Raw genomic sequence first — 14819 nt, 5'->3', positions numbered from 1 at the left:
AGCACCTTAGGAATAGAAGGTAAAACTTTCTCAACCTGATAAAAAGGCATCCACAGAAACCCATTAACTTAATACGTAATGGTGAAAGACTGAATGCTTTCCAAGATCTCAAAAGACGCAAAAATGCTCTCACTTCTGTTCAGTCGTGGTTTTGCTAGCACAATAAGGAAATAAAAGGCATACAGATTAGAGAAGATAAAATTAAACTGTCCTTATTTGTTAATGATATTGCATTTATAGAAAATCCTGAGAAATGCATAAACAAGCTACTAGAACCAGTAAAGCTGTGTAGCAGTGTAAAAGGCTCAGTATGCAAAAATTGACTGCATCTATGTAATAGGAACCAGCAGTTGGAAAATGCAAAGTTTTTAAAATTTGCGGTAGCATCCAAAAAGGTAAATAGTTGGAAGTAACAAAATGTACAAGACCAGTACACTGAAAACTACATAATAAATGCTGGAAGACATTCTTTTCCACTCAACAAACTTTTATTGAGTATATGTCAAACCAAAGTCTTTGTGCCGAAGGTATAGAAATAAACAGGGTGCAGCCATAGCCCTAGCAGAGACAATAAATAGAAAAGCAGAAAGCACAGTGAGATAAGCACTGTGATGGAAGTGTACAGTGTGTGGCAACATAGAGAGTATCCTTCCAGAAGGATGCAGTGATTGTCCCAATATTCAGTCAGTCTGGAAGAGAAAAACCTAAATCAGTGGAGACATATACCATATTTGTGGATCAGAGAACTCAGTATTATTAAAATGTCAGTTCTCTTACCATTGTTCTCCTTTGCATGTCCTTGGCCACCAATGGGATTTAGTCCCCCATTTTTTTGACTATTTGGGTTTCTTTCAAAAAGTGCTTAGTCTAGCAAGTCATTTGTCCATTTTACAATTGGGTTTTCTCTTCCTTATTGAATTGTAGGAGTTCTTTACATATATTTAGATAGGTTCTTTATTGGTTATGCGTGCCACAAGTATCTACTTTCATTAAGTGGCATGTCTTTTTGAAAACTTTAGTGATATCTTTGGTGAATGCACATTAACTTTAATTTATGGAAAGAATCAATCCATAGCTAGTGCTTTTTGTGTCTTGATTTAAGAAATCCTTCCTGCTCGAGATCATAAAGATACTCTTAATTTTTTTTTTTTGCTGTGTTGGGTCTTCATTGCTGCGTGCAGGCTTTCTCTACTTGCGGTGAGCGGGAGCTCCTCTTCCTTGTGGTGCACGGACGGCTTCTCATTGTGGTGGCTTCTCTTGTTGCAGAGCACGGGCTTTAGGCGCGCAGGCTTCAGTAATTGTGGCACGCAGGATCAGTAGCTTTGGCACACGGGCTTAGCTGTTCTGCGGCATGTGGGATCTTCCTGGACCAGGGCTGGAAGCTGTGTCCCCTGCATTGACAGGCGGATTCTTAACCAATACACCACCAGGGAAGTCCCTCTTATTATGAATTATTTTATTTATTTATTTAGTTAGTTATTTATGGCTGCGTTGGGTCTTTGCTGCTGTGCACGGGCTTTCTCAAGTTGCGGAGAGTGGGGGCTATTCTTCCTTGTGGTGCACGGGCTTCTCATTGCAGTGGCTTCTCTTGTTGTGGACCGTGGGCTCTAGAGGCACGGGCTTCAGTAGTTGTGGCACACAGGCTCAGTAGTTGTGGCTCGTGGACTCTACAGCTCAGGCTCAGTAGTTGTGGTGCATGGGCTTGGTTGCTCCACAGCATGTGGAATCTTCCCGGACCAGGGAATGAACCTGTGACCCCTGCAATGGCAGGCAGATTCTTAACCACTGCGCCACCAGGGAAGTCCCCCTCTTAATTTTTAAAAAATGTCTTAGAGGTCCCTTTCAAATTTTGATTTTTATCCCACTGGGAATTAATTTTTTTTGGTAGGTTCTAAAGTGGTCTGTCTATACCATTACTTTTGGGCGTGGAAAATGTTATTGATATTTTCTGTGGTATGGTTTAGGAGTATGTGCTATAAAAATCCTCATTAAGATTTTGAAGGCTCTCTGGATTTTAATGATGTTCAGTTTATTGAATATTTTCTTCATAATCTTTTATAGCTAATTAAAGAAAACTATTTAAGTATAAAAGAAATGGCAAAACAACTTTTCAGAATAATTTGTCTACCTGAAAAGTTGGCTGTGCTGACATTTTTCCTTTGAAATATTTCTAACAATTTGCAAATTGTTGATTTGAGGACCACATAGACATGTTTTGCTTGTCCCTCACAATGGTATGAATTTTTTGGAGTTGCTGAAATTCTCAAGTCGGATGATTTCACTTAACGTTTTATTGTATCCTGATCAACTGAATGATTTTGCAATACTAGGTCTGCATTCTCACCTGGCAACAATTAGCTGAAACCAGCTCTTGTCTTTGGATGGGGCACGTGCTCTCCATTTCTCCCAAGTGGTTATTTCCATTTCCCTCCCCTTGAGTTGTGACCCCTGCTATAGACCTATGTTTAGACTGTATTTACTTAAAAATTCTAAACAAATTTCGAGCAACAGACATAATATACTGATTGAGTGTCAAGAACTGATGAAGTTTTTTGCCAGAATTGTAGGGGCATATGGATCATATTTTTAAAAATATACATAATATGTATTATCAGAGTAGATGTTAAAAAGACATTCCACGAATTTTAAAAAATTTTTATTGAAGCATAGTTGATTTACAGTATTGTGTTAACTTCTGCTGTACAGCAAAGTGATTCAGTTATACATATACTTTTTCATACTCTTTTCCATTATGGTTTATCACAGGATATTGAATATAGCTCCCTGTGCTATACAGTAGGACCTTGTTGTTGATCCATTCTATATAAACTAGTTTGCATCTGCTAATCCCAAACTCCCAATCCTCCCCTCCGCAAAGCTTCCTAGCTTTTATGAGGGGTAGCAATGGTTTACAAACTTATTTTAGTCTTAGGATGTACCGCCCAAATACAGAAGGTCAATATATAAAGCTAATGAAAAGCCAGCTGCTCAGAGGCAAGCAACTGAGAGACCCTGGGCATGTGCCCGTCACACCACTGCTTTTGGCTGTCTTCTCTTGTTGCCTCTACCAGGGCTACTAGGAACCTCAAAGTCGGAACATGGTTGAAACAGCTGTTCTAGAAAATCTCCCAAGTAGCTCAAGTCATATTGGAAACTTGCACCCCAAACCTTAAAAACAAAAGTTCGTTTCACCTAATCAAATTGTCTCCTTATAATTTTGTAATATTTCAAACATTCATAGGGAATAATAAGACAAACATTTATGTACCTACCACTCACCTTTATCAAATCTTAACATTTTACTTTGTTGCTTTGGTTTTTTTTTTTTAATTGGAGTATAGTTGATTTACAATGTTGTGTTAGTTTCTGTTGTATAGTAAAGTGAATCAGTTACACATATACATATATCCACTCTTTTTTTAGATTCTGTTCCCATATAGGTCATTACAGAGTATTGAGTAGAGTTCCTTGTGCTACACAGTAGGTCCTTGTTAGTTATCTATTTTATATATAGTAGTGTGTATATGTCAATCCCAATCTCCCAATTTATCGTTCTCTGCCTTTCCCCCCTGGTAACTATAAGATTGTTTTCTACATCTGTGACTCTGTTTCTGTTTTGTAGATAAGTTCATTTGTACCATTTTTTTAGATTCCACATATAAGTGATAATCATATGATATTTGTCTTTCTCCATCTGACTTACTTCACTCAGTATGACAGTCTCGGTCCATCTGTGTTGCTGCAAATGGTATTATTTTATTCTTTTTTGTGGCTGAGTATTATTCCATTGTATATATGTACCACATTTCTTTATCCATTCCTCTGTCAATGGCATTTAGGTTGCTTCCATGTTTGTTGTAAACAGTGCTGCAGTAAACATTGGAGTGCATGTATCTTTTCAAATTGTGGTTTTCTCCGGGTCATGAGTTTTAATGTTCTTTCAAAAAAAAAGTTTGCAAGCTTACTATGTCCAGTCGTGTTCTAGTCATTGAGGATACAACTGTTAACAAAACAGATAAAAATTCTTTTCCTGACAAGAGTTAGGTGAAAGAAACAAATGACTTATAAAACTGGAAAACATTTTTCTCAGCTATATGTTAATGTTAAAATCAAGTGGAATAAACACAAATATTTCAAAACATGTTAAAAGAAATAAAGCTCTGGATGAAGTAATAATAGTGTAATAAGAAATAATAATTTTAAAAAGAACATCTGGTCCTTGGGAATTCGCTAGGATTCAAAACTTTCAAAAGGGAATGCACCACACACATTGTCATAAAATATAGACAAGTATAACATGAATGGCTTAACCTGGGAAAAACAACACAGATGTGGATGACTGTAAATCACTGTGCCATATGCATTTCTGATTTAAAAGGTTTTAAAGTAGAATTAGAATACTTTATAAATGTGATTTTATTTCCATATTATTAACATCTCTATATCAAACTAGTGATGCACAGATAAATATGTTCTATTAAAATCAGAAAAAGAATAATACATCTTCCCCACCCCCAATTAATATTTAACATTAATTGTTAAAATTTTTTTTAAAAGACAAGTCTTATTTGGTGAGCTTTCATTTCAGCTATTAATATATGTATGTTTGTCCCATATCATGTGGTAAATGTGTTCTTTTTTAATTTTGACTTTTTCTTTTGATATAATTTCTGACTTGGAAAAGTTGCAAGAATAGTAGAGAGCTCCTGTATTCTCCAGATGTTGACTGCTTCCACTTTTACTGTTCCCTTCCTCCTTCCCCACCCCCAAGCTCTGTATGAGCACAAAGCCATTTATAACAAAATCACCGAATTCAGTTCTTTAAGATGCCATTCCTGACGTTTGTATTTAGGCTCATAAGGAATAGTGATTTACAGTCATCCTCATCTGTGTTGTTTTTTCCAGGTTAGGTCATTCATACTGTACCTGTCTATATTTTAGGATAGTGTATGTTATACATTAAAATTGGATTATAATTAGAAAACCAGTCAGTGGGATTTACTCTCGTAACAGAATTAGGTGGAAAATATCACTTCAGTAGACACAGAAAAAAGTATTTGAAAAAACCCAGCACTTACTCACGATAAAAAGTCTTGTCAAAATAGAAATAGAAGTACACCTTCAATATTTGAGAATGGTGACTGGTTAGGTGAAGTCTGATTTATTTAAAGAAGAATTTTGATGGCATGAGGAAATAATCATGATTGGATAAATGAATAAGGAATGACTGTATGGTTATTTGCATCTTTACAGAGAAAACAGACCAGCATAAAATACACAAAAACATAAATAGTGGTTATTTTCTGGGGTTGAGAAATTATGGATTTTTTTCATTATACTTTTTTTGCCTTTTAGAGTGATTCTAAAATGTGCATTTGTTAATTTTGTAACCATAAATAAGAACAGAGGTTATTTTATAATTAAGGCTTTTAATCAGAAGTACAACTACATAAAAAATTTAAGCATGGCTTTCTATTGTGAATTTCAAAACCCATTAAAATGTGAAATGAAATAGTTTTAAGGAGCCTAAATCAAGGCAGCTTTGATGATAAAATGTACAAGAAACATAATTCATGAGGTTGCAAAATATCAAATGATTTGCTTATCCATATGAAGCCATGAACTTTTTACCTGGGCTAGATATAATATTAATAACGAGAGTCTTTAGTTCTTCATAAACCTGGTACAAATGCAGATAATGTATCTATCAGTAATCCAAAAGTTGGTATTTGTTCACGCTTTTAATCTTTACTCGAATTCTTAAATGAAGATATACAAAAATTGATTGTGAATCCTCTGATGGTAACTGATTGCTAGCCTGTGTTGTAATGGAGATGATTAAATATATATATTCTACTGGTTTCTAAATATCAAGAGTTGATTATATTTTTCTTCTATATATTTTTGCAGATGGTAGTCAAAACTTTTATGGATATGGATCAGGATTCAGAAGATGAAAAACAGCAGTATCTCCCACTAGCCTTGCATCTAGCATCTGAATTTTTTCTCAGGAATCCCAATAAAGATGTGCGTCTCCTTGTAGCATGCTGTTTGGCTGACATCTTTAGAATCTATGCCCCAGAAGCTCCATATACTTCCCACGATAAACTAAAGGTAAATACAATTTTTACAAAATTAGTTTACTTTTATAGTTTAGCTTACTACCCTTAGGAACATAGGTTTCATTTTAATCATCCTGTGACCGTAAGAAGATTATATCATAAGTTCTAAAACTAATTAATTATTCATTCAATTAATATTGAGTATCCACAAAAATGATTGGTATTTTTATGTGGCATTAAAGGGTATGGATCAAAACTAGTCCCTATCTGCTCATATCTAACTTTCAGGAATATCCATCTCAAAGCCCAGATGGCTGAATTGAAGGGATGGTGGATGAATGACACTTTTTAAAACAACTATATAACAGAATTTACACATTCAAATGACTGTGTTCCCCTGCAAGTTATATTATATGCAAAACTGTATGCTCATCTTGATAGTTCTGCCTTTGTTTGAAATGTTTGAGGAACTCCTTTTTTGAGTTGATCTCTTGAGCTGATTTCGTATTTTGAATACTTTTATACTTTAATCCTTTGGATTGCTTTCTTTTAAATAGTCCTAAAATCAGTTTGTTCCATACTGATACTATTTGGGGTTAAAACTTCTAAAGAAAGCTTATTAAGAAATGGAGCACTATTGTTGTGGAAAGTACAACCCTTGGACCAGTCTATTATTGCTTTTGTTCCACACAACTTTGTAGTCACTCATCAAATTCAAAACTAGGTACTGAAAATTACTATTTAATTTGGGAAATTATAATGGAAGACTCATATCCAGGTACTTAAACTGAAGATAACTGCCATAATACAAGATTAAGATAGTGAATAAAGTTCTGTACTAGAAGGGTAGCAAGATATAGAACCTATGGTCCTCTCAGAATGAGAAAGCCTAAAGATTTGTGGCAGTAATAATCTTTATTTTTGCTTCTAAAGAATGTAATTTTAAGTGATTTGCTGTTTTCCAGATATTTTAAGTAATGGACTAGGCCAGTCTCAAGTCATTGGCTAAAGGAGAATTTTCTTTTATTGTCTATAATGGAGAATATATATTATAAACTATTAATGTATTGTGAAAGTGACAAGTATTTGTATCTAAATTAATATGTTTTATCATTTTTTAAAACAGGACATATTTTTGTTTATTACCAGACAATTAAAGGGTTTGGAGGATACAAAGAGCCCGCAGTTTAATAGATACTTTTATTTATTAGAGGTAAACAAATTTTATTTAATAAATATCACACTATTTCATGTTGTAGAAAATTCTTTATAGTAACTTTGTAATGTAAAATGAATCTTTTTTTGTTTGTTTTATACGAAGCCCACTTAAGAAAATGTCATTTACAATCTCTCTTTTTTTTTTTTTTTTGCTCCTCATATCCTGAAAAGATAAAGCATATTCCACTGGCAAAGCTGTTATATTATTTGAAACTTTATTTTTATATTTCTGTTTTTATTCTTTTCTAATCCCCAAAGAGATTAAGTTGAATTAATTTTCACTGCGCCTTATATTTTGTACATATATATGTGTTACTAGCCTCTTGACAGTTCAGTATTTTTCAATTAGGGAAGGTTAATGCCAGCAGATACGTCTTTTTAAAGATCAGAGTACGGCTGTTTAAACAATTGTAATTTTATATGTTGGGCCATTATAAGCTTTACTATAGATTTATAATTCTAAAAATTAAATTTTATTAATGAGCTTGCTTTTGTGTAACTTTTATGTATGTGTAAATAATTTTATTTATTTATTTGTTTATTTATTTAAGAATTTAGCTTGGGTTAAATCATATAACATCTGCTTTGAATTGGAAGATTGCAATGAAATTTTTATTCAGCTTTTTAGGACTCTCTTCTCAGTGATCAAGTAAGTTATTTTTTAAGCATCTCTGTCTCTTTTTCTTGCTCTGTGTATTGAAGTATCATGTACTGTGCGTTTACACTATGATCTTTTAGTTAAAAGGAAATGTTTTCCTTAGAAGAGTTAACATAAAAAGGAAAATAAAAAATTCTGTTGTCTGAAACCTGCCTTTGTCCTTATATTACCACTTTAAATTATGGAATCAATTGTATAGGTTGACTCTTGTAAAGCAAGCGGTATGAGACCTTATATAATGAAGTACTAAATTATGAGGTAGAAATTTTAAGTATTGTAAGTATCATTAGTGAGTACTGGGAGGCATAATAGCTCAGTGGTTAAGTATACTGACTTTGATATCATCTCATTTTACAGCTAAAAAAAATTGTAAGCATTGCTCTTTCCTTATAGAAATAGGGACATTCATGTACAGAGGAGTTTGGTGGCTTGCCGGGGCACATATAGCTGAACAGGAGAGCCAAAACTGATTTCAATCCAGTGTTTCATTCTGGTGTGTGTGTATGTGTGTGTGTGTGTGGTGTGGTGTGTGTGTGTGTGGTGTGTGTGTGTAGTAAACCAAGCATTGTTATGAGATGTGTTCTGCAACATTACATTATATGCAAACATAATATATGTCAAATATATTTTAAATTTTCTAGTAGCCACATTAAGAAAGGTAAAAAGAAACAAGTGAAATTTATTTAAATAATATACTTTATTTATTTCACGTTATCCAAAGCATTATTATTTCAACATAAGGCTCTATTCAGACTTTATCTTCAATAGCCAAATGGCTGTTGGATAACAGCTTCTGTATTGGACAGCACATTTCTAAAGTTTTCTGTAGATTTCTTATGAATACTTTAACACGTTTTTCTTTTCCTTAGATAGAATGGTAGGAAGAGAATTAACCTGGAATAAACAGGAAAGGACTGGACCAACCTGGTCTAGTGATAGAAGCTTATAAAAAAACTTCATGAGAAAAAGCTTCCTGTGGCAACTAACTGAAGGCCCTTAAATAAAAGATAAAATGTATAAACTTTACCTTTGTGTTACTTAGCTTTTGCTGCATAACAAAGTAACCCACAACTTGGTAGTTTAAAACAGGTTCCGTTTTATTTTGCTCATGATTCTGCTTGTCAGTTCTTTCTCTCTGGGCTGGGCTTGCTCCTGTATTTGCAGTCAGTTAGCAGGACATCTGGCAGTTGGCTGAGGTAATAGGACAACTGGGTCACGTGTCACTCTCTCGTCATCCAGCAGGCTAGTTCAGACCTCTTCTTATGCTGACTGGGTTTCAAATGTAGCAAGAAGGGCACACCCCACCACACAAGCACTTTTTAAGACCTCTGCACACTTCATGTTTACTTATATTTCATTGGCCAAGCAAGGTTCATAGGGAAGCCCAGATTCAAAGGTTGGTTAGATAGACTCCATATTTTGTTGGACGGAGCAGCATTTTAAAGGCTTGTGCATACAGAGATAGGAACAGTTTGTGGCCATTGTTTGCATTCTACCACATATTTGCAGTGTTTTCTTTTAATATTAAAATCACCAACAAAATGAAAAAAAAGAGCCTGACTTGTCATTCTGCCCATTTTGTGACCTTGGTTATCCACTTAAGTCCGCTTCCCACTCTGCAGTTATACTTCTTTCCTCTATTACTTTTACATACAATCCTATCTATTTTTCTTTACTGACTCTGAAGATCTAAGTTTATTGTTGACCTAATTATCTAATTGAAAGAATTCGCAATGAAGTATCAGTAAATAAAGGACTTGCCTTTTGATAGAGGAGTTTATTAATTTGTATTTACTGACACACTTACCATATATCTGGTATTCTTCATTCCTTCGCATATATGCAGATTTCCATCTGGTATTATTTTACTTTACTCTGAAGGACTTCCTTTAACATTTCCTATAGTTCAGGGCTACTGTTGATAGACTTCTTTCAGTTTTTATATGTCTGAAAAAGTCTTTTATTCCACCTTCATTTTTGAAAGTTATTTTCATGGTATGAATTTCAGGTTAATAGACTTTTTTTTTTTTCTCTTTCAGTACTGTTAAAGATGTTTCCTACATCTTTTTCTGGCTTGCATTGTTTCTAATGATGTTTTGTCATTTTAAATCTTTGTTCCTCTGTAAATAATGGATCTTCTTTTTCTCTACCCACCTAAGATTTTCTCTGTATTACTGGTTTTAAACAATTTGATTTTGATGTCCCATTGTGGATGGAGCTCATAGAGCTGCTTGGATATGTGGGTTTACCCTTCTGATTACTCTATTAGATGCCCTGTGAGTTATAAGATTTTCCACTGTAGTTGGAACATGCACATTGTTAAGACCTGTATGAATTCCGGGAATTATTCCCTCTACTCCTTTCAGGTGGTACCTTCCCCAAACTCAAGAAATTTCCTCACCTGCATGTGCTAATCACTAAGCACCTGAAGACTCGGGGAGCGGGGGTACCCTCTGTGAGCTTGCTCTCTGAGTAGCTCTCTCCCCTCTGGTATTCTGCCCTGTAGTCACCCCAGACTCAGGAAAACCATTAGGCTCTGCTAGGATCTTCTCTTCCCACACTGAAGCCTGGAAACTTTACCAAGTAGGAAAAGTAAGCTGGGAAAATTGTTCCCTTCTTTCAGCAGCATGTGTATAATGTCTGATATCTGAAAACTGTTATTTCTTATATTTTGTCCAGTTTTTTAGTTGTTCAAGTAGGAGAGTAAATCTTACCCCTATTATTGAAGCTTGGGCTGGAACTTGTGGAAATAATTCTTAAGTCCATTTTTCATTTCTCTTTCCTTCACTCCTTTCCTATCCTCAAGTGCATATGGATCTGAGAGCTATATACTCTCTTCATTCTTTTGCATCAAGCTGAATATCTGTTCTTCTTCACCTCCTACCACACACACACATCCCACTGTATAATTGATCTTTCACAGTCTTGGCCTATAGTAAACAAGATATTTAAGAGAGGATATGCAAAAGGGGTATCTTTCTAAAAGGGGTATCTTTCTACACTGTAGAAAACTGTGTATCTAACGATGGGACAGTTTTTCTACCAACTTTATAAATTTTTTCATCTTTGATATTACAACTAAGTGTCCAACAGGTGTATTATACATTACTTCAAACTAATTTTTTAAAAATAATAGGTAAGAAATACATAAATGAAATAACATTTAGTTTAGTCTTAATTTAAACTTCCCTGTGTCTGTAGTAGTGCAACTAAGTTATATCATTATCTTGATTTGTCTTTGCATATGTATTCTGATAAATGTGAAAATGGATAGGTCAAGTCTTTAGTTAAGATGCAGTCAGAGAGGGAGAAACCTAGATGCTCTACTAATTTATAACAATTTTGTAGCCAGTCTTTTTGGGTAAGTTTGTATCAGCAGTAGAGATATTTACTGAGGAGGCCCACATTGACTCTATACTGGCTAAGGAAGCAGGACTGAAACTGATTCTTGGCTTTTTACCTTGTTGATTTTTCATTCATTTGAAATTCTTTGAGAGATAACAGGATGACATTTTCAGAACCTTCTAGTGATAAGTTCTGGTAAGCATTTTATATCAGACTTTGGGTTTTCAGTATTGTTGAACTAAAAAGTCCAGCGGCAAAGATATAGAAGTGTTGACTTTGGCTCTCTTGTGTGTTTATAGTTCTGCCTTATTTGGGGGAATTATTAAGATCAAAAAGGATAAAAAGGATGAAAAATTGCCTACCTTCATTATCCTGTACATTTTTTTTGTCTCCTTACTTAAAATTTTATCACCTTTTAAAATCCAGGGGCATGTAAGCAAAGATGTCCTTTCTTTGAAGTTGACATTTTTGTTTAGTTGAATTTAACTCACTCTTTGAATTCTAATTGTATAGGTGCTTAATTAAATTTTAAGGTTTTTGTTTTTGTAAAATACTTTACAATGATATCTCAGTAGCTGTTTTAATAATCAACAAAGGGAGAAAGTAAATATAGAGCAGCCAAAGTTTCTTTGCCATTACTGGCATGGTTCCCTCAATCAGGTGAAAATCCTTTTACATTTGAGATAGTTGTTTTAAACTCGGAAGTTTAATTTTCTTTTGTAAGCCTAATTTTTTTGTCTTTTTTTTCTTCCTCTTTTTTTAAAGCAATAGCCACAATAAGAAGGTACAAATGCACATGCTAGACTTGATGAGTTCTATCATCATGGAAGGTGATGGAGTTACTCAAGAATTATTGGACTCCATTCTTATTAACCTCATTCCTGCACATAAGGTCTGTATAGTATGAAGATATTAAAGGTTAATATTTAATGGTAGTACTACACATGTGAAAAATAATTGTTTTTCACCATTTGCAATCCCATGTAATTATTCCCATTATCATTCTCCAGCCCCAAATAAAATAGAGTAACACATATTGGTCTTATAGCTATTGTTATCTTTAGAAGATATATTGATTAATATATTGTGGAAGATTTTCATTCAATTAAGTGCTGCCTATTCTCTGGAAAACTAAAAATGTTCCAGATTGATTGACCACACATATCTAATCTAGAAATTACAAGGGATTGGAGTACTGTCTTGGTTAGTTGCTGTTTGTTTGTTTTGGAAAAGAAAATGTATTTATTCCTTTGTAACATAGATGTAGAGTGTAGGAATTTGTATTTCTTCTCAGAACCCATGTCCTACATTTTTCTTAGGCACTTTCAGAAAAAGATTTGGGCAGAAGTGGGAACTATGTGGTTAATGTTAAGGGGAAAAGGATGATTCAGAGCTGTATATTCCTCTCCACTTCCTTTTCTGTTTCTCTCTGCTAGCTCCCCCTAAGAAACAAGGACTTAGCTCCCCACCAGCTCCCCCTCTGGGGTGGACTCAGGCCTACCCCACTGTTTTTTTTTTTTTTTTTCTGCGGTATGCGGGCCTCTCACTGTTGTGGCCTCTCCCGTTGCGGAGCACAGGCCCCGGATGCGCAGGCTCAGTGGCCATGGCCCACAAGCCCAGCCACTCCGCGGCATGTGGGATCTTCCCAGACCGGGGCACAAACCCGGGTCCCCTGCATCGGCAGGCGGACTCTCAACCACTGCGCCACCAGGGAAGCCCTACCCCACTGTTGATATTTACTCTTCTGCCCTTTTCCTCTGACTGTTCAGTGACCTATTATCAGATGTTAAATGAAGATGTATCTAATGATACTTATTCACAGTAAGATGCAGTCAATTATAAATTTTTCTCCTTACTCACTATATATTATTTGCATTTTTTTAATTCAAATGAGTCTGTAATTGGTCAAAATTTTGAGAGTATGGCATAGGGGGTATATGTCAGGCAAAATAAGAAAGGAAAAACTTTTTGAGGAATAGTGTATTTGGTGTTTGTATTCTAGTTAGAGGTTATTTTTAATGAGTAGGAAATATACCTTTTTAGGAAATAGAAAGGTTGCCTTAATTTTTTTCTTCCAGTTTTATCGAGATATAAGTGACATACAGCACTGTATAAGTTTAAGGTATACACAGCTTAATGATTTGACTTATATTATGAAATGATTTATTTCATTTAATTTAAACATTATGAAATGTTTAGTGAACATCCATCATCTCATAGATAAAAAATTAAAGAAATAGGAAAAAATTTTTTTTCTTGTGGATGAAATAAGTCTTAGGATTGATTTACTCTCTTAACAAGTTTCGTATATAACATACAACAGTTTTAATTAGATTTATCATGTTGTACATTATATCCCTAGTGCTTGTTACCTCATAGCTGGAAGTACCTTTTGAATGCCTTCATCCAATTCTGCCCCCCCAACCCCCCGCCATAACTACAAATCTGATCTCTTTTTTTATAATTGACCTACATAACACTATGTTAATTCCTGTTACACACTATTTCTATACGTTTCAAAATGCTCACCTATATCTAGTTACAATATATCAGCATATAAAGATATTACATAGTTATTGACTTATGTTCCTCATTCTGTACATTTCATATCTGTGACTCATTGATTTTTCACGTGGAAGTTTGTATCTTAATCTCCCTCACCTATTTGTTTCCTCCAAGGTTGCCTTAATTTTGAGATAATCTTATCCTCTTGCCAATGGAATAAAAACCTGGAGCAAGTGTCAGGAAGCTACAGCTTGTAGACCAAATCTGACCCACTGCCTATTTATGTAAATAAAGTTTTATTTGAACACAGCCATGCTTATTTGTTTTCATTTTGTCCGTGGTTGCTTCCTGCTACAACAGCCAGAGTTGTGTAGTTGCAGTGGTGACGATATGGCTGGCTAATAAAGCCTAAACTATTTACCATCTGGCTCTTTGCATAAAAAGTTTGCTGACTACTAACCTAGAGTATGGGATATCCTTGCCTTTTTGGGGGATAGGTGCGAGATGATGGTCAGTGAATCTCAGGTTGGTCTAAAACTGCAAAGTGTAGAGATGTTATTGGGGACTGTTCAACACAAGAATTCCATTTTCAGTAAGTTTTTAAAAATTAAATATATGTCTTTTCTATAGGCTTCCTCAGACCCTTTAATTTGTTACCATGCATTGGGAATCTTGAGGAGTGAAGACAGTATTTAGCGTTTTAAAAACATAATTGACTGAGAATTTTACCTGAAACACTTACCAGGTCCACTCTTGCTCAGAACAGACGTTGATTAGACGGTGAAATACTGAGGATTGTGGGTTAGAAAGGGGTGTGTGCGTACGTGCGTGTGTGTGTGTGTGTGTGTGTGTGTGTGTATTAGGATACATGGGTGTGATTGCCAGTTCAAATTGGTTAACAAACAAAACCAAAAAGTCTTAGGTCCATTTTGAGTTTAGTAAAACTAAACTTAATATAGGGTTGGGCTTTTGGCTAATTATCTAATGTATTTTAGTTTTTGATTCATGGTTGTGCTATTTGCAACTTCTGC

The 14819-nt window shown here is 34.7% G+C and overlaps 1 protein-coding gene across 4 annotated transcripts in view; it reads left to right on the top strand.

Moving 5' to 3' along the window:
• PDS5A (PDS5 cohesin associated factor A) overlaps window positions 1–14819 on the top strand; it is a 130902-nt gene that overhangs the window by 43677 nt on the left and 72406 nt on the right. For all 4 annotated transcript variants that reach the window (XM_082632754.1, XM_082632753.1, XM_082632756.1 and 1 more), the window contains exons 3-6: window positions 5911–6114; window positions 7189–7275; window positions 7832–7929; window positions 12049–12175. In XM_082632754.1, coding sequence (XP_082488880.1) covers window positions 5911–6114; window positions 7189–7275; window positions 7832–7929; window positions 12049–12175 — 516 coding nt within the window. The remainder of the gene's footprint in view (window positions 1–5910; window positions 6115–7188; window positions 7276–7831; window positions 7930–12048; window positions 12176–14819) is intronic.

Source organism: Mesoplodon mirus, assembly GCF_964341445.2.
Source record: "Mesoplodon mirus genome assembly, chromosome: 2".
In the NCBI taxonomy this organism is placed as follows: Eukaryota; Metazoa; Chordata; class Mammalia; order Artiodactyla; family Ziphiidae; genus Mesoplodon; species Mesoplodon mirus.
The sequence above is the reverse complement of the archived record's forward strand: the minus strand, read 5'-3'. Positions and strand labels throughout refer to the sequence as shown.